Here is an 18,276-nt window from a genome sequence, read left to right on the forward strand (position 1 = left end):
TAATTCTGTAGCGTAATAATTTCAGGAAACCCTGCACAATTATCCATATTAAATTAATTTCCCTATATAAAGTTTAACGATAAAAGAAGTCGTCAGGTTATTTTAGTTCCATTACAATGTTCCATACCTTCTATTTTACAGATTTTCTTTCACAGTCACATGCAGTGCCTGATACAGACTCATCACAGCATCAGACAGGTAGGTTTGATGTTAAGAGATTGAACATTTAGCAGAAATAATATTAAATATATATATTTTGACTGTTTTGTTTTTTCCAGTTTCTATACAGGCCAGTGCACCTGAAGCAAGCCAAGCAGTGTATGCTACTGTAACAAAGACCAGGAAGAAGAAAGGTATTTCCTCTAACCTTACATTTTTTTGGCCCAGACCACACTTAGCATGCTACTCAGCATTTACATTGTTAAATGTGACGGTGCTGGTGTTAACTTTCTGCACAATGCAGGATTTGAAAGTTGCATTTTTGATCTCAACCACAAGTTATTGACCAAATTCAACAACTGATCAGATTATAAAATGTAGAACCAGCCAAAACTCCAGAGACATATGCTTATTACCATTCAAGACAAGAGCTGGATGTTAACTGGAGCCTGGTGGTAGTTAGCTTAGCTTAGCATTGAAAAAGTTGTTGATTTAAACAATCACAGAACCAATCCCATTAAAAAAAAGCAACATTAAGTTGATATGTTTCAGTTGTGATCGTTTCTCTCTGTCAGATGAGTCATCTGTTTACTACGCTTATTCATAATATTGTTAATCCCAACATTTGTGATTTATTGTTCCAATTAAGAAAACACAGATATAGTAGGGAATATTTCATTTGTCTTCAAAGCAGCAGAGTCCAGTGTTCCCTCACAGGCCCGAGACCCCATTGACAACGACGTCTGCTATTCTACAATCAAGATTGTAAGTCAAATACAGTCTTTTATCTCCTTGTTGCTACACAGTTGTCTTTCTATGAGCACATTCTTGTTGTCCACTCATGGTTGCTGAAAGAAAAGTCAAAAAGCAACTCAAAAACCTTGAGGCATCGAGCTCCTCATCTTCTGTTGGTGCAGTGTCTACATATCTTGTATGAATACCCAAAACTATAATTAGGACTAGCCTGTCTTCAAACACTGATTCTAGTATTATATATATATATATGTAAACCTCTAAGATGGTGTCATTTAAGTGGTCGAGGGGTTCAGAATATTTCCCAGTAGAGGGTTAAGGGTAGAGATTTTAAATCATGCTTTGCTTGGTAAAGGAAATTCCTGCAACAACTTATTTTCTTTCTATAATCTACAACTTGCATGATATTTGTCTTCTGTGTCCTATGTGTTACAGGTTGCTAAGCGTTGACTGAAAAGAGGAGCTTCATGGTCTACCTGAAAACCAGTTAGCGCCAGTATTGCTTGTTATTGTACGAGCTAAAAAAGAAAAGTTAACATTCTTTTGACCTCACGTCTGTCTGCTGTGTATCAAATTTAAAATAGTTTCTGTGCAAAAACCAACACATCAGAGAAGTTTCAGTTGATTTTCATCAGGCAGTTTAACCAACTTGTTCCATCAGGTTTTTCTGTATACACAGGTGCTCACGAGATGAGCGCTGCTGCTGCTGTTTCTAAATATGTCACGGTTAGCTGCGTATCTGAAGTTGTGTCATTGCTTTTTCATGTTTGTGGTCAGCAACGAGACGAGAGTTTCTTTTGTTTCACAGATGAGAATAAAAGTCATGTGCTACACGTCAGAGCGTCTGTTTGCGCTTGTTCTGTGGTACAAAATGTCAGCATTTTCTCACGTGTCACGATAATTATAACTACAGCAGAACGGTCCTCGATTTCAAGTGTGAAATTCATCCACATCACCATGAAATAATCTGTGTTCACACTGACTACGATCAAAGACATAACCCTCAAGACCATTGTCAGTCGATCTTCCTACACTCTGACAGGACAGTCAGAGACGGATCCATTAGTTTTCAACCTTTGAATTCCTAGGACCATCAGTAGTTTGAAGATGCTCCAGCCTCAGTCAATGAAAAGGTCATTCCTTGACCTCACTTCCTGTTTTAATTCAGGGGTTTGTATTTCACTGGCAAGACACCTCACCTGTGTCTTGTCAACTCTTCTGTGGTTTGCTTGCTACTCCATTATTAGTTTCAGCTCATTACTCTGTGTACATACATATATATAGTCCTGTCTCAACCTTCAGTTTGTCTGTTCAGTTAATGTGGAAGTACCTGTTGTGCTCTCCTGCTATTCCTTGTGTTCCTTTGCTTCTTGTGTTTCTTCTGCTGCAGTTACCATGAATCCAACACAATTGACGAGATTAACTCTTCCCCAACTCTGACCACACAAGCCGCGAGAGTGAACGGAGGACGGTCCAAGAGAACTTTGAGTGGAGTTATTTTAACCATGAAGACCTTCCTCACTGGACTTGACCATGAGAAAGAGGAAGGTCAAAGAGACACAAACAGATCTTGAGCCTTTCAGTGTAGAGAAGACAACGAATATCCATCTTGTACCAAGTGAAGACTCTGGCCAAAGCAGAAAGAAAGTGATGACCAAAAGATCTCTGTGGAGGAGACTTCTCTGCTGATTTTGGCCTGTGCCCATCTTTTCCTATCTCCCACCCGGAGACAGCAAAACAATCAGAACACAAAGAGGAAACCAGGCTGTGCATGCCCATGGCCCATATGGGGTATGGACATGGGCATGTCCATGTCCATACCATATATCTGGGCAAATTAAATGAGATCCACATAGGCTCCAGTTGTGTCTTGAACAAGGATCTCACTGAGCCATAGCTGGGACCCAACTGGGTTACAAGTGGCCACAGTGGTCCAACCTATGAATGCCCATGTGGGGTATAAGTGGGAATCAATTGGTTTATAGACTGGGCCCCAATGGTTTATTTATATGAGGCCCATATCAGCTCCACCTATCATTTTAACAAGGATCTCACTGGACCATAGGCAGGACTTGAGCAAGATGGCAACGCGAGTGGTTGCAGTGGCCCGGTGCTTCTCTAGTTTCGGTAGCTTTTTGTGTTTTTTACGCTTGTTTTTATGCTCTTTTGCTACCCCACATGTGCAGTACAGCAAAGCCGAACTGCTTACATTTTCTACTCACTATCACAGCTTCACAGACAGCACAAAGTGGCACTTTATACCACCTGAAATCCAGCGCTCGCCAGCAGACTATACTGTCCCACTGCCGTCACTCCTAGAAAAGGACAACACCTATGTCAGGATGCTGTTTGCAGATTTCAGCTCTGCTTGTACTACAGTCATCCTCCACATACCTGTTCAAAAACTGAGCAACTTGGGCCTAGACAGTCCACTGTGCCACTGGATTCTGGACTTCCTGAGCAATAGACCCCAGAATATCAGGATAGGGGACATCACATCATCCACCCTCATCCTCAACAACGGCACCTTGCAGGGCGGTGTCCTCAGCCCTCTTCTCTACTCACTATTCACCCATGACTGTGCCCCCATTCACACAACCAACACAATTGTCAAATTTGCTGACACCACCGTTCTAGGGCTGATATCTAACAACAATGAATCAGCCTACAGAGAATAGGTTCAGCATCTTGTGCAGTGGTGCAGTGACAGTAACTTAGACTTAAACACCACAAATACCAAGGAACGTATAGTGGACTTTAGGAAGTCCAAGTGCACTCTGGAGTCTGTCCTCTGTATAAAGGGAGTGGAGGTAGCTTTAAGTTCCTTGGTGTCCACTTCTCTGCTGATCTCACCTGGGCTTCACACATCTCCCACCAGGTCAGCAAAGCAAAACAAAGACTCCATTTCTTTAGGAAGCTGAGGTAAGCTCAGCTTCCCCAGCACCTCCTGACAAACTTCTACAAGTCAGCCACAGAGAGCATCCTGACCTACTGCTGCACTGTGTGGTTCAGCAGCTGCACAGAGGAGAACAGGAAGAACCTGCAGCGAATGGTGAGAGTTGCAGAGTGAACTATCGGCTCGCCACCACGCCTGCTGAAAGACAGGCGTGGTGCTCAAAGAAGTTTTTCCAATAATTAACACCTCCATATTGAACCAGATAAATTTATCTTTATTAACAGGATATGTGCCTCAGTCCTTTAAGGTTGCTGTAATTAAGCCCTTACTCAAGAAAGCCACTCTAGATCCAGATGTTTTAGCCAACTATAGGCCAATCTCCAACCTTCCTTTTATTTCCAAAATTCTAGAAAAAGTTGTTGCTAATCAGTTGTGCGACCACTTAAACAAGAATGGTCTGTTTGAAGAGTTTCAGTCAGGTTTTAGAGTTCATCATAGTACAGAAACAGCTTTGGTTAAAGTTACCAATGATCTCCTCATGGCTTCAGACAGTGGACTTGTCTCTATACTTGTTCTGCTAGATCTTAGTGCTGCATTTGACACTAATGATCATAATATTTTACTACAGAGACTTGAAAGTGAGGTCAAGATTAAAGGAACTGCATTAGACTGGTTTGAATCCTATCTATCTGACAGATTCCAGTTTGTTCATGTCAATAATGATTCCTCTACTTATACAAAAGTAAGTTATGGAGTTCCTCAGGGTTCTGTGCTAGGGCCAATACTCTTCACGTTATACATGCTGCCATTAGGCAAGATTATTAGAAAACATGGCATAAACTTTCATTGCTATGCAGACGACACCCAGCTATATTTATCCATGAAATCAGATGAAACTAATCAGTTGGTTAAACTCCAAGCATGCCTTAAAGACATAAAGGCTTGGATGACCTGTAATTTCCTACTCTTAAACTCAGACAAAACAGAAGTTATTGTATTCGGTCCTAAGCATCTCAGAGATTCATTATCTAATCACGTGGTGTCTTTGGATGGCATTACCTTGGCCTCCAGTACTACTGTAAAAAACCTTGGTGTTATATTTGATGAGGACATGTCCTTTAAATGTCACATAAAGCAAGTGACCAGGACTGCCTTCTTTCACCTGCGTAATATCGTCAAAATTAGGAACATCCTGTCTCAGAGTGATGCCGAAAAACTAGTTCATGCATTTGTGTCGTCCAGACTGGATTACTGTAATTCATTACTGTCTGGCTGTCCAAATAGCTCTTTAAAAAGCCTCCAGTTGATTCAAAATGCCGCAGCAAGAGCATTGACAGGAATTAGCAAGAGAGATCATATTACTCCAGTTTTAGCTTCTCTTCACTGGCTCCCTTTAAAGTCTAGAATAGAATTTAAAATACTCCTCCTTACATACAAGGCCCTTAAAGGCCTAGCTCCATCGTATCTTAAAGACCTCATTGTACCATATCATCCCGACAGATCACTTCGGTCTGAAAGTGCAGGCCTACTTGTGGTTCCTAGAATTTCAAAAAGTAGAATGGGAGGTAGAGCTTTCAGCTATCAGGCTCCTCTCCTGTGGAACCAGCTCCCTGTTTGGGTTCGGGAGGCAGACACTCTCTCTATTTTTAAGGTCAGGCTTAAGACATTCCTTTTTTATCAGGCTTATAGTTAGGGCTGGACTAAACCATCCCTTAGTTATGCTGCTATAGGCCTAGGCTGCTGGGGGACGATGCACCAAACACATGTCCTCCTTCTTTCTTCTCTCTCCTCTCTCGCATCCTCCACTTTCTTTTCTCTGGCACAGAGCTCTTGCCCTCTAATTTCCTATCTACTACTAGTCATACAATTCTGTGCTATTACTATGTAGAATGTTTACTGCTGTGTGTGTCCCACCCCCTTCCCCCCCTCTTCCCCCCTCTTCTTGTGAGTATCTCTGGCCTGGAGTGGTGTGTTTCCTGTGGAGCTCTATACTACATCTGTTGTCGTGGTCTCATCAGCCTGCCCAGTCTTCATGGATTCCTGCAGTTATCCACTCCTACCTGAATGAACAATTCTCCAACCTGCCTATGATTCCTCTTACATTTTCAAACTGTCATGTAACATCATCAGTTTGTATCATAAGATTCCACATGTACGCTTTAGTCAGATATGTGTATCTATGACAGATGTATGTTTATCTTGCTGTTCTCTTCTCTTCTCTCTTTGCTGTTCTCTTCTCTCTTTCTTCTGTCTGTACCCGGCTGGCCTTAGGTAGATGGGTCCCTCCATATGAGCTGGGTTCTGCTCGAGGTTTCTTCCTGTTAAAAGGGAGTTTTTCCTTGCCACCGTTGCCTTCAGGCTTGCTCTGGGGGTTTCAGGCCGGGTTTTTGTAAAGCGTCTTGAGACGATTTGTATTGTTATTGACGCTATATAAATAAAATTGAATTGAATTGAAATTACATGGGCCAGCTCCAAAAGGAAGCCAGTCACATGTCCAGGGACCAAACCCACCCTGGATGTAGACTGTTCACCACACTGCCTTCTGGGAAGAGATACCGGCTTGTACTCTTAAGCCTTCATATCCCTCACATCTTCAACCTCTCCTTCATAGACTGCTGTGCAATAACCCCCATATTTATTCCCCAGTCCATCCACCTACCTCAATAGGCTCATTTGCACTAACTTAGATACCATTTGCAGTATTGTTTAATTGTTCACTGCTTTAAAATGCTGCTATTTTTTCCCTCATTGTACAAATTACATTCATTTCCATTCTACTGTGTGCTTTTATTGTATATTGTATGTCATCGATTCATTGTCATGTGTATAGCTACTATGGTTTTTTTATCTTTATGCTGCTTTAGTTTCTATTTTTTATTGATCCCGAACGAAAGAGCTGCCAAACTGTATTTCCTTGTTTTTCACCAGACAATGACAATAAAAACTTATTCTTGTTCTTATTCTCAACCCGACAACATGTGTGTTTCCCAACATTTTCCATAGTTGCCCTACCCATGAATATCCATATGGTATAAGTGGGATCTAACTGGTTTTGAGGTGAGGCCTATTAAGCTTTTTTCATATCAGTCACCTTCCTGACAGTATGTTGATGCCTGTTTACATTCCTCTAGCCCAGTGTTTTTCAACCTTTCTTGAGCCAAGGTACATTTTTTTCATTGAAAAAATCACAGGGCACACCACCAACCGAAAACATTAAAAAAATTAAACTCTGTAGCCTATATTAACAATATAAAGTCATTCTAGTCAAATTGTCTTGAAAAGAAATCAAATAAACACAAAGAAAAAAGTCTTATGTATATATATATATATATACACAGCAGGGGTTGCGTTAACCGAAATATCTTCCGTCATTGGCCATATTTTTTTTTTAAATCTGACGGAAAAATCTGAAGGCCATCCCTCATTTTGACAGATTTCAATTAACACCACTGACCACTTGGTGGCAAGTGAACTTATTAATTGGCTCTTGTCTCTCATCACAGTTTGCGTTCCAAGATGCACATGTCAGAGCTCAGCTAACCATGTGTCTATGTCTAGTATATACAGTCAATGGTCTATGTCTATGCAGCTAACGGCTACCTAAATGGAATTTGCATACCACCGAAACACTTCAACCCTACGGTACCGTAAGAGCTGTTTACGCTAGCAGTCCAGTTCTGTGAGACAAGACGTGTCGGCAGCCGAAACTGTTGTTGTTGTTTTTGTTACCATTTAAAGTCAATACTGTTCTGAAAAAAGTACATAAAGTTAATTAAACTTTAATGAAAATTAAATGCTATTGAATATGTCTTTATTATCATTTTAAAAAATTAAAGTCATGGGTAAAAATAGATTATGACGGGATTTTTATGACCCTGTCAGTCAAAATGACAGACAACGAAAAAGTCTAGTGCAACCTCTGATACACAGACAGATATATATATATAGACAGACACTTGACAATGGCATATTATTTGCAAATATTAATTAATTTGTTTTCAAAAAAATGTTTTTTAGACCATTAAGTGAAATTGGATAATTTCCCACGGCACACCTGACGATCTCTCACGGCACACTAGTGTGCCGCGGCTCAGTGGTTGAAAAACACTGGTCTAGCCTGACCTCTATCACGGTACCATTACGTGCAGGTCGTTGATTAGCTGCTTTTTTTAAAAAAATAGGCAAAGGGTTTTTAAACTCCTTCAAGCTTGTGTGAACTCTATCACAGATGACTCACAGATTCACTCTGCCTTTGTTCTTTGCACCACCCACTGATATTTAACTAAAACTCTGATACTATTGCTACCACCTCTGCTTCTCAACAGTCACACAGTAAGAGACCACCTCTCACTTCACACTTCAGTCTGATGTTCAGTCAGTCAGTGGCAAGACAACATGGAGGTCAGAGCTTTCTGCATCGCACTGTGTGAGTACTGGCGTGTAATGTTATTGTTATTTAACATGTGAGAATGTTATTTAGTGAGTGAACTTAAATTTAACACTTTTAACTTAAGTATTATTCTTCACCACCTATGACATTTAATAGAAAATACGCTGAACATCGTGAGCAGCTGTAGGAGACGACAAAACTTTTATTGATTCATCTATTTTCTTTCCGTCTTCAGTGACTGTGATGATCCTGCTGTGTGCACAGGACCAGGAAGTTGGTGAGTAGATGTTTTGTTGGGCAGTTGTAGAAAAATATCTTGAGATTGGTGTGTTTAATCATCACAATAGTTCCTTTATTACTTTTCTACATTTAAATGTTGTAGACGTCGTCCAGCAGTTCACAGGAGTAAATGTCTAAACTGAATTTCTCTGTTTTTCTTTGTCTCAGATGCAGCTTTTCTTCGTATCTCTCCAAACAGACTGCAGTTCTTTGAATGTGAGTCGGTCACTTTATACTGTGAGGGAGTCTTTTACTGTGATGTTGAACATAAATCAATTAGGGAGAAGACCTCGTGTTGCACCACTAATGACAGAACATCAAGAGGACCTATCTGCACCATTAAAAGAGTTGTTGCAGATGACACTGGAAAGTACTGGTGTGAGGAAGGAGGAGAAAGAAGAAACATCATCAACATCAGTGTCACATGTATGTTTGCAGTGAGGCAGTGATATTTTGTGATTATCTCAACGTGATTTCAAGATAAATTAAATATGATCGTGTTCTTCAGCTGGTTCTGTGATCCTGGAGAGTCCTGCTCGTCCTGTGATGGAGGGAGAAAATGTGACTTTGAGCTGCAGAACCAAAATATCTTCCTCCAAAATTGCAGCTGATTTCTATAAAGATGGAGTCCGCAAGTGGAGAAGCACCACAGGAAATCTGAGACTCAAAACAGTCTCCATGCTTGATCAAGGATTCTACAAATGTCACATCTCTGGAGTTGGAGAATCACCACAGAGCTTGCTGTCTGTTGGAGGTGAGACATGTAGGTTTTTTCAAAATGAGATTCATAAAGAATTGATCACGTATGTTTTTACACTCTCAAACAATTCCCATCTCCTTAAGTTTCAGCTTTTCCTGCCGTTGATAGAGAAGATCAGAAAGACTCTAATCCTGCCTCCTCTTCCTCCACAAGCACACCATGGATCGTCATCTCTGTCTTGGCAATCCCTCTCTTGTTTGTCATGGGACTGCTTTGCTTTGGTAGATTTCCCTGTCGCAGAGGTGAAGAACATAAAACGAACATTAATCAATACGATTTTTCCATGTACACAAATGTGACGAATTCCTCAGGGTTGTCCCCCAGGGCTGAAGTTTTTCTCATTATCTGTGCCGATGCACTAACTCCCATTGCAATATTACTATTGCTCGCGTTTAATTTTCTTCCGCCTTCTTCCGTAATTTTTCGGTTCGCTACTCCTTCCAGAGTTCTCAAAAAAAAATAAACAAATTGTATATCCAGACGTGCGCCTTAGTCAGGACAAGTGTGCTATGACTTTTCTAAGCGATTCTTCCAATGGGGTGAGAATAATCGGACAAAAAACGATTAAAAAACAAGAATGGAGAATCCCGAAAAAAGCGTCAACATTCCAAAATGTCCAGCTTCGCTTTCCTGAGCGATTACTCGGCCGTGCTTTGGAGTAGAAAAATGCTTGGAAGTTTGTACGAGGCACGGGAAGTGTAGCTTTCTTTTCCTGAAAACGGCGTTTCGATACCTTTTACGGTTTGGTCAGGGTCGCAGTTTACGTTTTGGTGAAATTTTGGAAAAATCAGGAAAAATTCTCGTTTATAATGGATGTCTATGGACGCACTCTAGCGCTCACTCTAGCTTCAGAGTTTCGTCGAAATTCTGAAAAAAAAAAAAGGTTCAGTGTTACGGGGTGGCCACAGTTTTTGAGGTACAGAGATAAAAAATACATAAAAAAGTAGGGATTTTTGTTGGCTTTCATGTGGTGTTGGTTTGATTTGTGTGGGACGTACAGTTTGGGCTGCAGGCTCCTCCGAGCGAGGAGTGCGTCGACCAGTTTTCGAATTTTTCTCCATGTGTGTGTATGTGACAAGTGAGAGCGATTTTTTGACGATTTTTCGTGTCACATACTTTTTTTCTAAAATGACTATGGCCACAATTTTCGCAGTACGCGCGCGGGAACAACACTAAATTGTAGAAAACCCTTGGCTGACGCTCTCAATGGCTTCGTTTTCCCGATAGGACTTGTAGTTTTTGATTTATGAGCATTTGTTCGGATCCCTAATCCTAGGGTCCAGTTTTTTTGGACCTCCCTCTCACTCAGGCAGAGGTGAGAGTCAGAAGGAGACTTCAGCAGCAGGTGGACCTGGTAGCCATGACAACCGGACCCTAACGAGCTTACACACGCAGCAGAAGAGGAGCACATTCACACAGACACAGAGTGCCAAAACATTATGACCCCTCAACCCATGACAGGACTATAGTAGTGTGGCAGAACACGACTCCATGATCCCCCACCCCTCTCTTTCCCCCCTCAGTTGGGATTTCTAGAATTATCTATGTGTTAAGTGTTTGTGCCCAACATAGCTGCACTGTTAATATATATATATATATATAATATATAGCCTATCTATAATATATATATTAGCCGACCAATGACTTAGCCGGCGGCTAGCCTTCCAGCATAACTCATGTATTTTAGCAAGCTAACCCGCGGGGTCTAGCCGCGAGCTAACGTGCGGGGCTAAGCGCTGCAGCCCAACACAGAGGCTAGCGGGAGCTTGTCACAGTCATCACCACGTACACTTGAAACTGGACGGCAGCATCATCGGCACAGTCAAAATTTCCGCAGGAATTTTCTAGTTATAAATACTTCCATTGCATAATAATTTCAGGAAACAATGCACAATTTTCCAAATTAAATGTACTTCCCTTCTGTGTAACTATTGTTACTTAGAAAATCAGTTCTAAGGTTACTTTATTTCCATTACCATGTCCATAATACCTTCGTTTTTACAGATTTTCTTTCACAGTCACATGCACTGCCTGATTCAGACTCATCAGAGCATCAAACAGGTAGGTTTAATGTGAAGAGATGAAACATTTAGCAGAAAGGATATTAAAATATATATATATATATATATATATATATATATATATATATATATACGTATATTTATTGTTTTGTTTTTCCCAGTCTCTGTACAGGCCAGTGCAGCTGAAGCAAACCAAGCAATGTATGGTACCGTAACAAAGGACAGGAAGAAGAAAGGTATTTCCTCTAACTTTATATTATTTTAGCACAGACCACACTTAGCATGCTACTCAGCGTTTACATTGTTTGATGTGACGGTACTGGTGTTAACTTTAACTTCCTGCACAATGCAGGATTTGAAAGTTGTATTTCAGATTCAAGATTTTAGATCTCAAGCATAAGTTAATTCATTCATTCATATTCCATACCCGCTTTTTCCTGTTATGGGTTGCGGGGCAAGTACAAGTTATTGACCCAAATTCAACAACTGATGGGATTACAACATGTGGAACAAGCCAAAGCTCCAGAGACATATTCTTATTAGCATTCAAGGCAAGAGCTGGATGTTAACTGGAGCCTGGTGGTAGTTAGCTTAGCTTAGCATTAAAAAAGTTGTTGATTTAAACAATCGCAGAACCAATCCCATAAAAAAAGCGACATTAAGTTGATGTGTTTCAGCTGTGATCGTTTCTCTTTGTCAGATGAGTCGTCTGTTTACTACGCTATGGGCCAGAGTGACACTCCACAGCTGGGTCAGACTTAAAATTATTCATAATATTGTTAATCCCAACATCTGTGAAGGATTTATTGTTCCAATTAAGAAAACACACATGTAGTAGGGAATATTTCATTTTTTTCAAAGCAGCAGAGTCCAGCGTTCCCTCAGAGGCTCAAGACCCCAATGACAATGACGTCTGCTATTCTACAATTCAGATTGTAAGTCAAATACAGTCTTTCATCTCCTCGTTGCTACACAGTTGTCTTTCTACGAGCACATTCTTGCTGTCCAAGAATGCTGAAAGAAAAGTCAAAAAACAACTCAAAAACCTTGAGCCATCGAGCTCCTTGTCTTCTGTTGGTGCAGTGTCAAATCTTGTGTGACCAAAACTCTAATTAGGACTAGCCTGTCTTCAAACACTGATCCACTATATCTAAATATGTAAACCTCTAAGATGGTGTCATTTAAGTGGTCGAGGGGTTCAGAATTCTTCCCAGTAAAGGGGTAAGATTTGAAGTCATCTTTTCTTTCTATAATCTACAACTTCCATGATATTTGTCTTCTGTGTCCTATGTGTTACAGGTTGCTAAGCATTGACTGAAAAGAAGAGCTTCATGATCTACGTGAAAACCAGCTAGGGCCAGTATTAGAAAGTTTGACCTCAGGTCTGTTTGCTGTGTTGCAAATTTAAAATAGTTTCTGTGAAAAAACAAATGTGCAGAGTTTGTTAGCGTGTGCGCTTTAACCAACACATCAGAGAAGTTTCGATTGATTTTCATCAGGCGGTTTAACCAACTTGTTCCATCAGCTTTTTCCGTTCACACAGTTTCTCACCAGATGAGCACTGCTGCTGCTATGCTCCGCGGTTAGCTGAGTATCTGACGTTGTTGCATTGTTTTTTTAGGTTTGTGGTCAGCAACAAGACGAGAGTTTCTTGTGTTTCACAATTGAGAATAAAAGTCATGTCCTACACGTCAGAGCGTCTGTTTGAGTTTGTTCTGTGGTACAAAATGTCAGCGTTTTGTCACGTGTCATGATAATTATAACTACAGCAGAACGATCCTCAGTTTTTTTAGTGAAACACATGCACGTCCTCATGAAATAACCTGTGTTCACACTGACCCTGGTCTTGAGGGCTATGTCTTTTGTCGCAGTCAGTCGATTTTTCCACGCTCTGAAAAGACAGTCACAGACAGATCCATTACTCTTCTTGGGTCATCAGTAGTTTGAAGATGTTCCAGCCTCGGTCAACAAAAAGGTCATTCCTTGATCTTACTTCCTGTTTTATTTGTGGTGGTTGTACTTCCCCACCAAGACACCTCATCTGTGTCTTGCCAACTGTTCTTCCTTGTCTTTCGTTTGCTTGCTCCTCCGTTATTAGTTTCACCTCATTACTCATCCCTTGTCACTTTGTCTGTTCAGTTACTGTGGAAGTACCTGTTGTGTTCTCCTGCTATTCCCTGTGTTCCTTTGCCTTTGTTTCTTAACGTACTTTGGTTTTTGGATTACTTTGCTTCTTCTGCTGCAGTTACCATGAATCCGACAAAAGACAACCTTGACCTTTCGTTGGACTTTAGGATGGACTTCCATGGACTTCCTGCCATGTTGCTGCAGTGCCTGTTGTTCTCTGTCCCTTTTTTCTTTTGTTTCCTCCCCTTCTACACCTTGTGACAATCTTAGTATCAACTCAAAAGTCCGGGTCATTGAGCTCCTCCTTATGGTGAGAGAAGGTGTAATACAGACTGGCTGGGCTAAGTTAAGTTTAATCAAATCACTTATCATGATAAATAGTTATCATTCTGTCTTGCTGGGGACAGGCTGTCAGGCTTTCTGTGATGTCACTGGAGGGGACATCCCTGTTAGAGTCACAGAGGCCATAGTAAAAGAGGTCATTGATGAGATTAACTCTTCCCTAACTCTGACCACACAAGCCGCTAAAGCGAAAGGAGGACAGTCCAAGAGAACCTTGGATGGAGCTATTTCAACCATGAAGACCTTCCTCACTGGACGTGACCATGAGAAAGAGGAAGGTCAAAGAGACACAAACAGATCTTGAGCCTTTCAGTGTAGAGAAGACAACGAATATCCATCTTGTACCAAGTGAAGACTCTGGCCAAAGCAGAAAGAAAGTGATGACCAAAAGATCTATGTGGAGGAGACTTATCTGCTGCTGTTGAAGAACTTGATTTTAGGCTGCGCTTATATTTTCCTATATCCCACCCGGAGACAGAAAAAGAGCCAGAACACACCTGTCAATTTACCAAGGATCTGACTGGGCCATAGCTGGGTCCCAACCAGGCTGCAAGTGGGTTTGTCTGCACTTTCCACCTGTGAATGCCTGTATGGGGCATAAGTGGGACATAACTGGGCTAGGTGGTTTCCTATGGGCAATTTAAATGAGATACAGATAGGCCACACTTGTGCTTTGAACAAGGATGTCACTGGGCCATAGGCGGGACCCAACTGGATTACAAGTGGCCACAGTGGTCCAACCTATGAATGCCCATATGGTATAAGTGGGAATCAATTGGTTTATAGATGGGGACCCACTGGTTTATTGATATGAGGCCCATATGAGCCCGGTCTATCCCTTTAACATGGATCTCACTGGACCATAGGCAAGACTGTTCTTTCAAGATCAAGATGGTGATGCAAGTGGTTGCAGCAGTCCAGCGCTACTGTTGTTTTGGTAGCTTACTGTTTTTTATGCTTGTTTTTATGCTCTTTTGCTACCGCACACATGTAGTACAGCAGAGCAGAACTGCTTACGTTTTCTAGTCACTATCATGGCTTCAAAGACAGCACTAACTGAGACTTTATACATCCTGAAATCCAGTGTTCGCCAGCAGAGTATACCATCCCACTGCCGTCACTCAGGCAGAGACGACATCGCAAACAAAAGAGGGGGAGGCGAGGTGGGCTACATGCGAAGCTTAGGGCCAATCCCCTCAAATCTGCTGTACCGTGTGTTTTCACACAGTCTCTCCACAAAAAAGACAGTCCACTGTGCCGCTGGATTCTGGACTTCCTGAGCAATAGACCCCAGAATGTGAGGATAGGGGACATCACATCATCCACCTTCATCCTCAACAACGGCACCTCACAGGGCGATGTGAGCCCCACCTGCCTCAGTAACTTGAGCACCGCAGCCACCTGCTGCACATGCTCCGCCCAGGTGTTACTATGGATGATAACATCATTCAGGTAGGCGGCAGCATATGCAGCATGTGGATGCAGCACTCGGTCCATGGGGCCCCGAACAACCCGAATGGAAGTAAATTGGTACAAACCGTACGGAGTGGAGAAGGCCGTTTTCTCCCGAGAGTCTGGAGACCAGGGAATCTGCCAGCAGCCTTTGGTCAAATCCAGCATCGTAAAAAAACGAGCAGTGCCCAGGTGATCCAGGAGTTCGTCGACCCGGGGCTTAGGATAGGCATCAAACTGTGAAATATCATTCACCCTGCGATAGTATACACAGAACCGGATAGATCCATCTTTCTTGACTACAGGAACTGTGGGGCTCCACCAGGCAAAGTTGGACTCTTCTGCTACACCCATCTCCAACATAGCTTTCAATTCTGCCTGAACCACTTTTCTCTCGTGCTCAGGTAACCAATAGGGCCGTGAATGCACCGTCACCCCCGGGTGAGTCTCAACATGGTGTTGAATAAGGCTTGTGTGTCCTGGCAGGGGGGAGAACACATCAGCGTAACGCTGCTGCAACCTGGCTATGTCTGCTGTCTGGGATGGTGAGAGATGGCTTTCACGAAGGAGCGAGGCAGGATTGGTTGATTTTGGTGCCTCAGGCCCCAACTCATCTCTCTCTGTAATTGCCGTCACCAGGGAAACAGACTCAGCCTCTCTCCAAGCTTTAAGGAGGTTGAGATGATAAATCTGTGTCGCCCCTCCCCTGTCAGATCACACAAGCTCATAGTCAACGTCACCCACTCGCTGTGTGATCACAAAGGGTCCTTGCCACTCGGCGAGTAATTTGGAGTTAGACGATGGGAGCAATACAAGCACTTTATCTTCTTTATCCTTTGTTATAGAGCCGCTGCTGACGTTCCTGGGCCAGGAGCAAATTCTCCCACGATAACTGTCCTAGTGTGTGGAGTTTTGCTCTCAGCTCCAGGATGTACTGAACTTCGTTTTTACTGCTTGGACCTTACTCCCAGCTTTCTTTAACCCGGTCCAAAACCCCACGTGGTTTCCTGCCAAACAGCAGTTCAAAGGGAGAAAATCCTGTGGAGGCCTGGGGTACCTCGCGTACTGCAAGCAACAGAGGATCTAGCCACTTATCCCAATTGCGACTATCATCATGAAGAAACTTACGGATCATGGACTTCAAGGTCCTATTCAGGCTATCAACGAGGCCGTCAGTTTGAGGGTGGTAAACACTGGTTCGAATTGACTTGATGCCCAATAATCTGCATAGTTCTCTCCGTGTTTGTGACATAAATGAGGTGCCTTGGTCAGTCAGGATCTCTTTCGGGATCTCAACTCAGGAGATAACTCGAAACAGCGCCTGTGCCACACTCTTTGCAGAGATGGTGCGCAGCGGCACTGCCTCTGGATTGCGTAATCCACAAGAACTAACATAAAGTGATATCCACGTGCGCTCCGGTGAAATGGCCTGATGAGGTCCATCCGAATACGTTCAAACGGGACCTCAATCAGTGGTAATGGGCGCAAAGGCGCTCTCGTGATGGCCGGTTGGTTAACCACCTGGCATTTGGGGCAAGACGCACACCAGCGGCACACTTCTGCCCAAATGCCAGGCCAATAGAATCGGGCCATTACACGGTTCAGTGTCTTCTCACACCCCATATGTCCAGCCATTGGGTTACAATGAGTTGGTGGTATTGAAAAGCTGCCAGGAAATGGTTTTCAAGGGGAAGTGGCAGCGAGTGGTGAGGGTGGCAGAGTGAACCATCGGCTTGCCACTACCCCTGCTAAGAGACATCTACACGGGCCGGCTCCAAAAGAAAGCCAGTCACATGTCCAGGGACCAAACCCACCCTGGATGTAGACTGTTCACCACACTGCCTTCTGGGAAGAGATAGGTACCGGCTTCTACTCTTAAGCATTCAAATCCCTCACACCTTCAAACTCTCCTTCATAGACTGCTGTGCAATAACCCCCATATTTCTTCGCTAGTCTGTCAACCTACCTCAGTAGGCTCATTTGCATTAACATAGATACCATCTACACCAGGGATGGGCAACTTAAATGATGGAGGGGGCCACAATTTTTCATCGACACTACCTGAGGGCCACATAGGACCGCACACTTAACCAGATATGATAAAACTGCCATTTTAAATATGTTTGTGTGTGTATAATTAGATTATATTTATATATGTATGTGTGTGTGTTTATTGAAGCAAACAAAAAATAACCACTTACTGTGATTTTTTATTAATTTTTTTAATTATTTTGTACATTTTTACACTAAGAAAGAGTTGAACATTGTCCCTGTATACCCACTCTACCTCACCACTACCAGTAGTGGGCACTGGTAAAAAGCCGCTGTTTGCGTACTTTTGATTTAAGGTCCGCTACGACAGCAGCCCTTGTAGCTTCAGTATACTTCTCGTATTTATCTTTGTGCAACGTTATAGCGGCAACTTAAATTGAATCATGGCAGATAACGTCTCTAAGCAGACTAAGCACAGGTTTGCCTTTACATTCTGTGAACAAATAACCTTCTTTCACCTGAAAGACACGATTTTCTCGATCAAGTTTTCTCTCTCCTCCGCTCTTAGCCACGGCTCAACGTCTCTTCTTCACTGGTAAAGAAGACCCGGTGGAAGCGTGCACGAGGCGGCGTCTGCATCAGAGGCGCCTCCTAATGGCCAACTGTGTCATTACAACTGATTCAGTGCCGCTGAGGATACAGTATTATAATTTTCAAAAATTATTCTAAGGGCCACGTCGAGTGAGGTCGCATACGGCCCGCGGGCCGCCAGTTGCCCATCCCTGATCTACACTATTGTTCAATTGTTCACTGCTTTAAAATGCGGCAATTTTTTCCCTCATTGTAAAAATTACATTAATTTCCATTCTACTGTGTGCTTTTATTGTATGTCATCCAAGCATTTTATTGTGTATAGCTACTATGTATATATATATTTTTTATCTTTATGCTGCTATAATTTCTATTTTTTATTGATCCCAAACCAAAGACCTGCCAAACCGTATTTCCTTGTTTTTCACCAGACAATGACAATAAAAACTTCGTATTCTTGTTCTTATTCTCAACCGGGCAACAAGTGTGTTTGTCTGCATTTTCCATAGTTGCC

General features: G+C 42.3%; 1 protein-coding gene across 1 annotated transcript; it reads left to right on the forward strand.

The window, feature by feature from the left end:
• Positions 1 to 8,203: 8,203 nt before the first annotated feature.
• Positions 8,204 to 12,565, forward strand: LOC311492411 (Fc receptor-like protein 1; the record flags this gene model as incomplete). Its single annotated transcript, XM_084550681.1, has 6 exons — positions 8,204 to 8,234; positions 8,434 to 8,475; positions 8,646 to 8,903; positions 8,986 to 9,231; positions 11,959 to 12,009; positions 12,558 to 12,565. The coding sequence occupies 6 exons, from the start codon at positions 8,204 to 8,206 to the stop codon at positions 12,563 to 12,565; spliced, it is 636 nt and encodes a 211-aa protein (XP_084406807.1).
• Between the last annotated feature and the right edge of the window lie 5,711 nt (positions 12,566 to 18,276).

This window comes from Chelon labrosus, assembly GCF_963514085.1.
Source record: "Chelon labrosus genome assembly, chromosome: 1".
Lineage (NCBI taxonomy): Eukaryota > Metazoa > Chordata > Actinopteri > Mugiliformes > Mugilidae > Chelon > Chelon labrosus.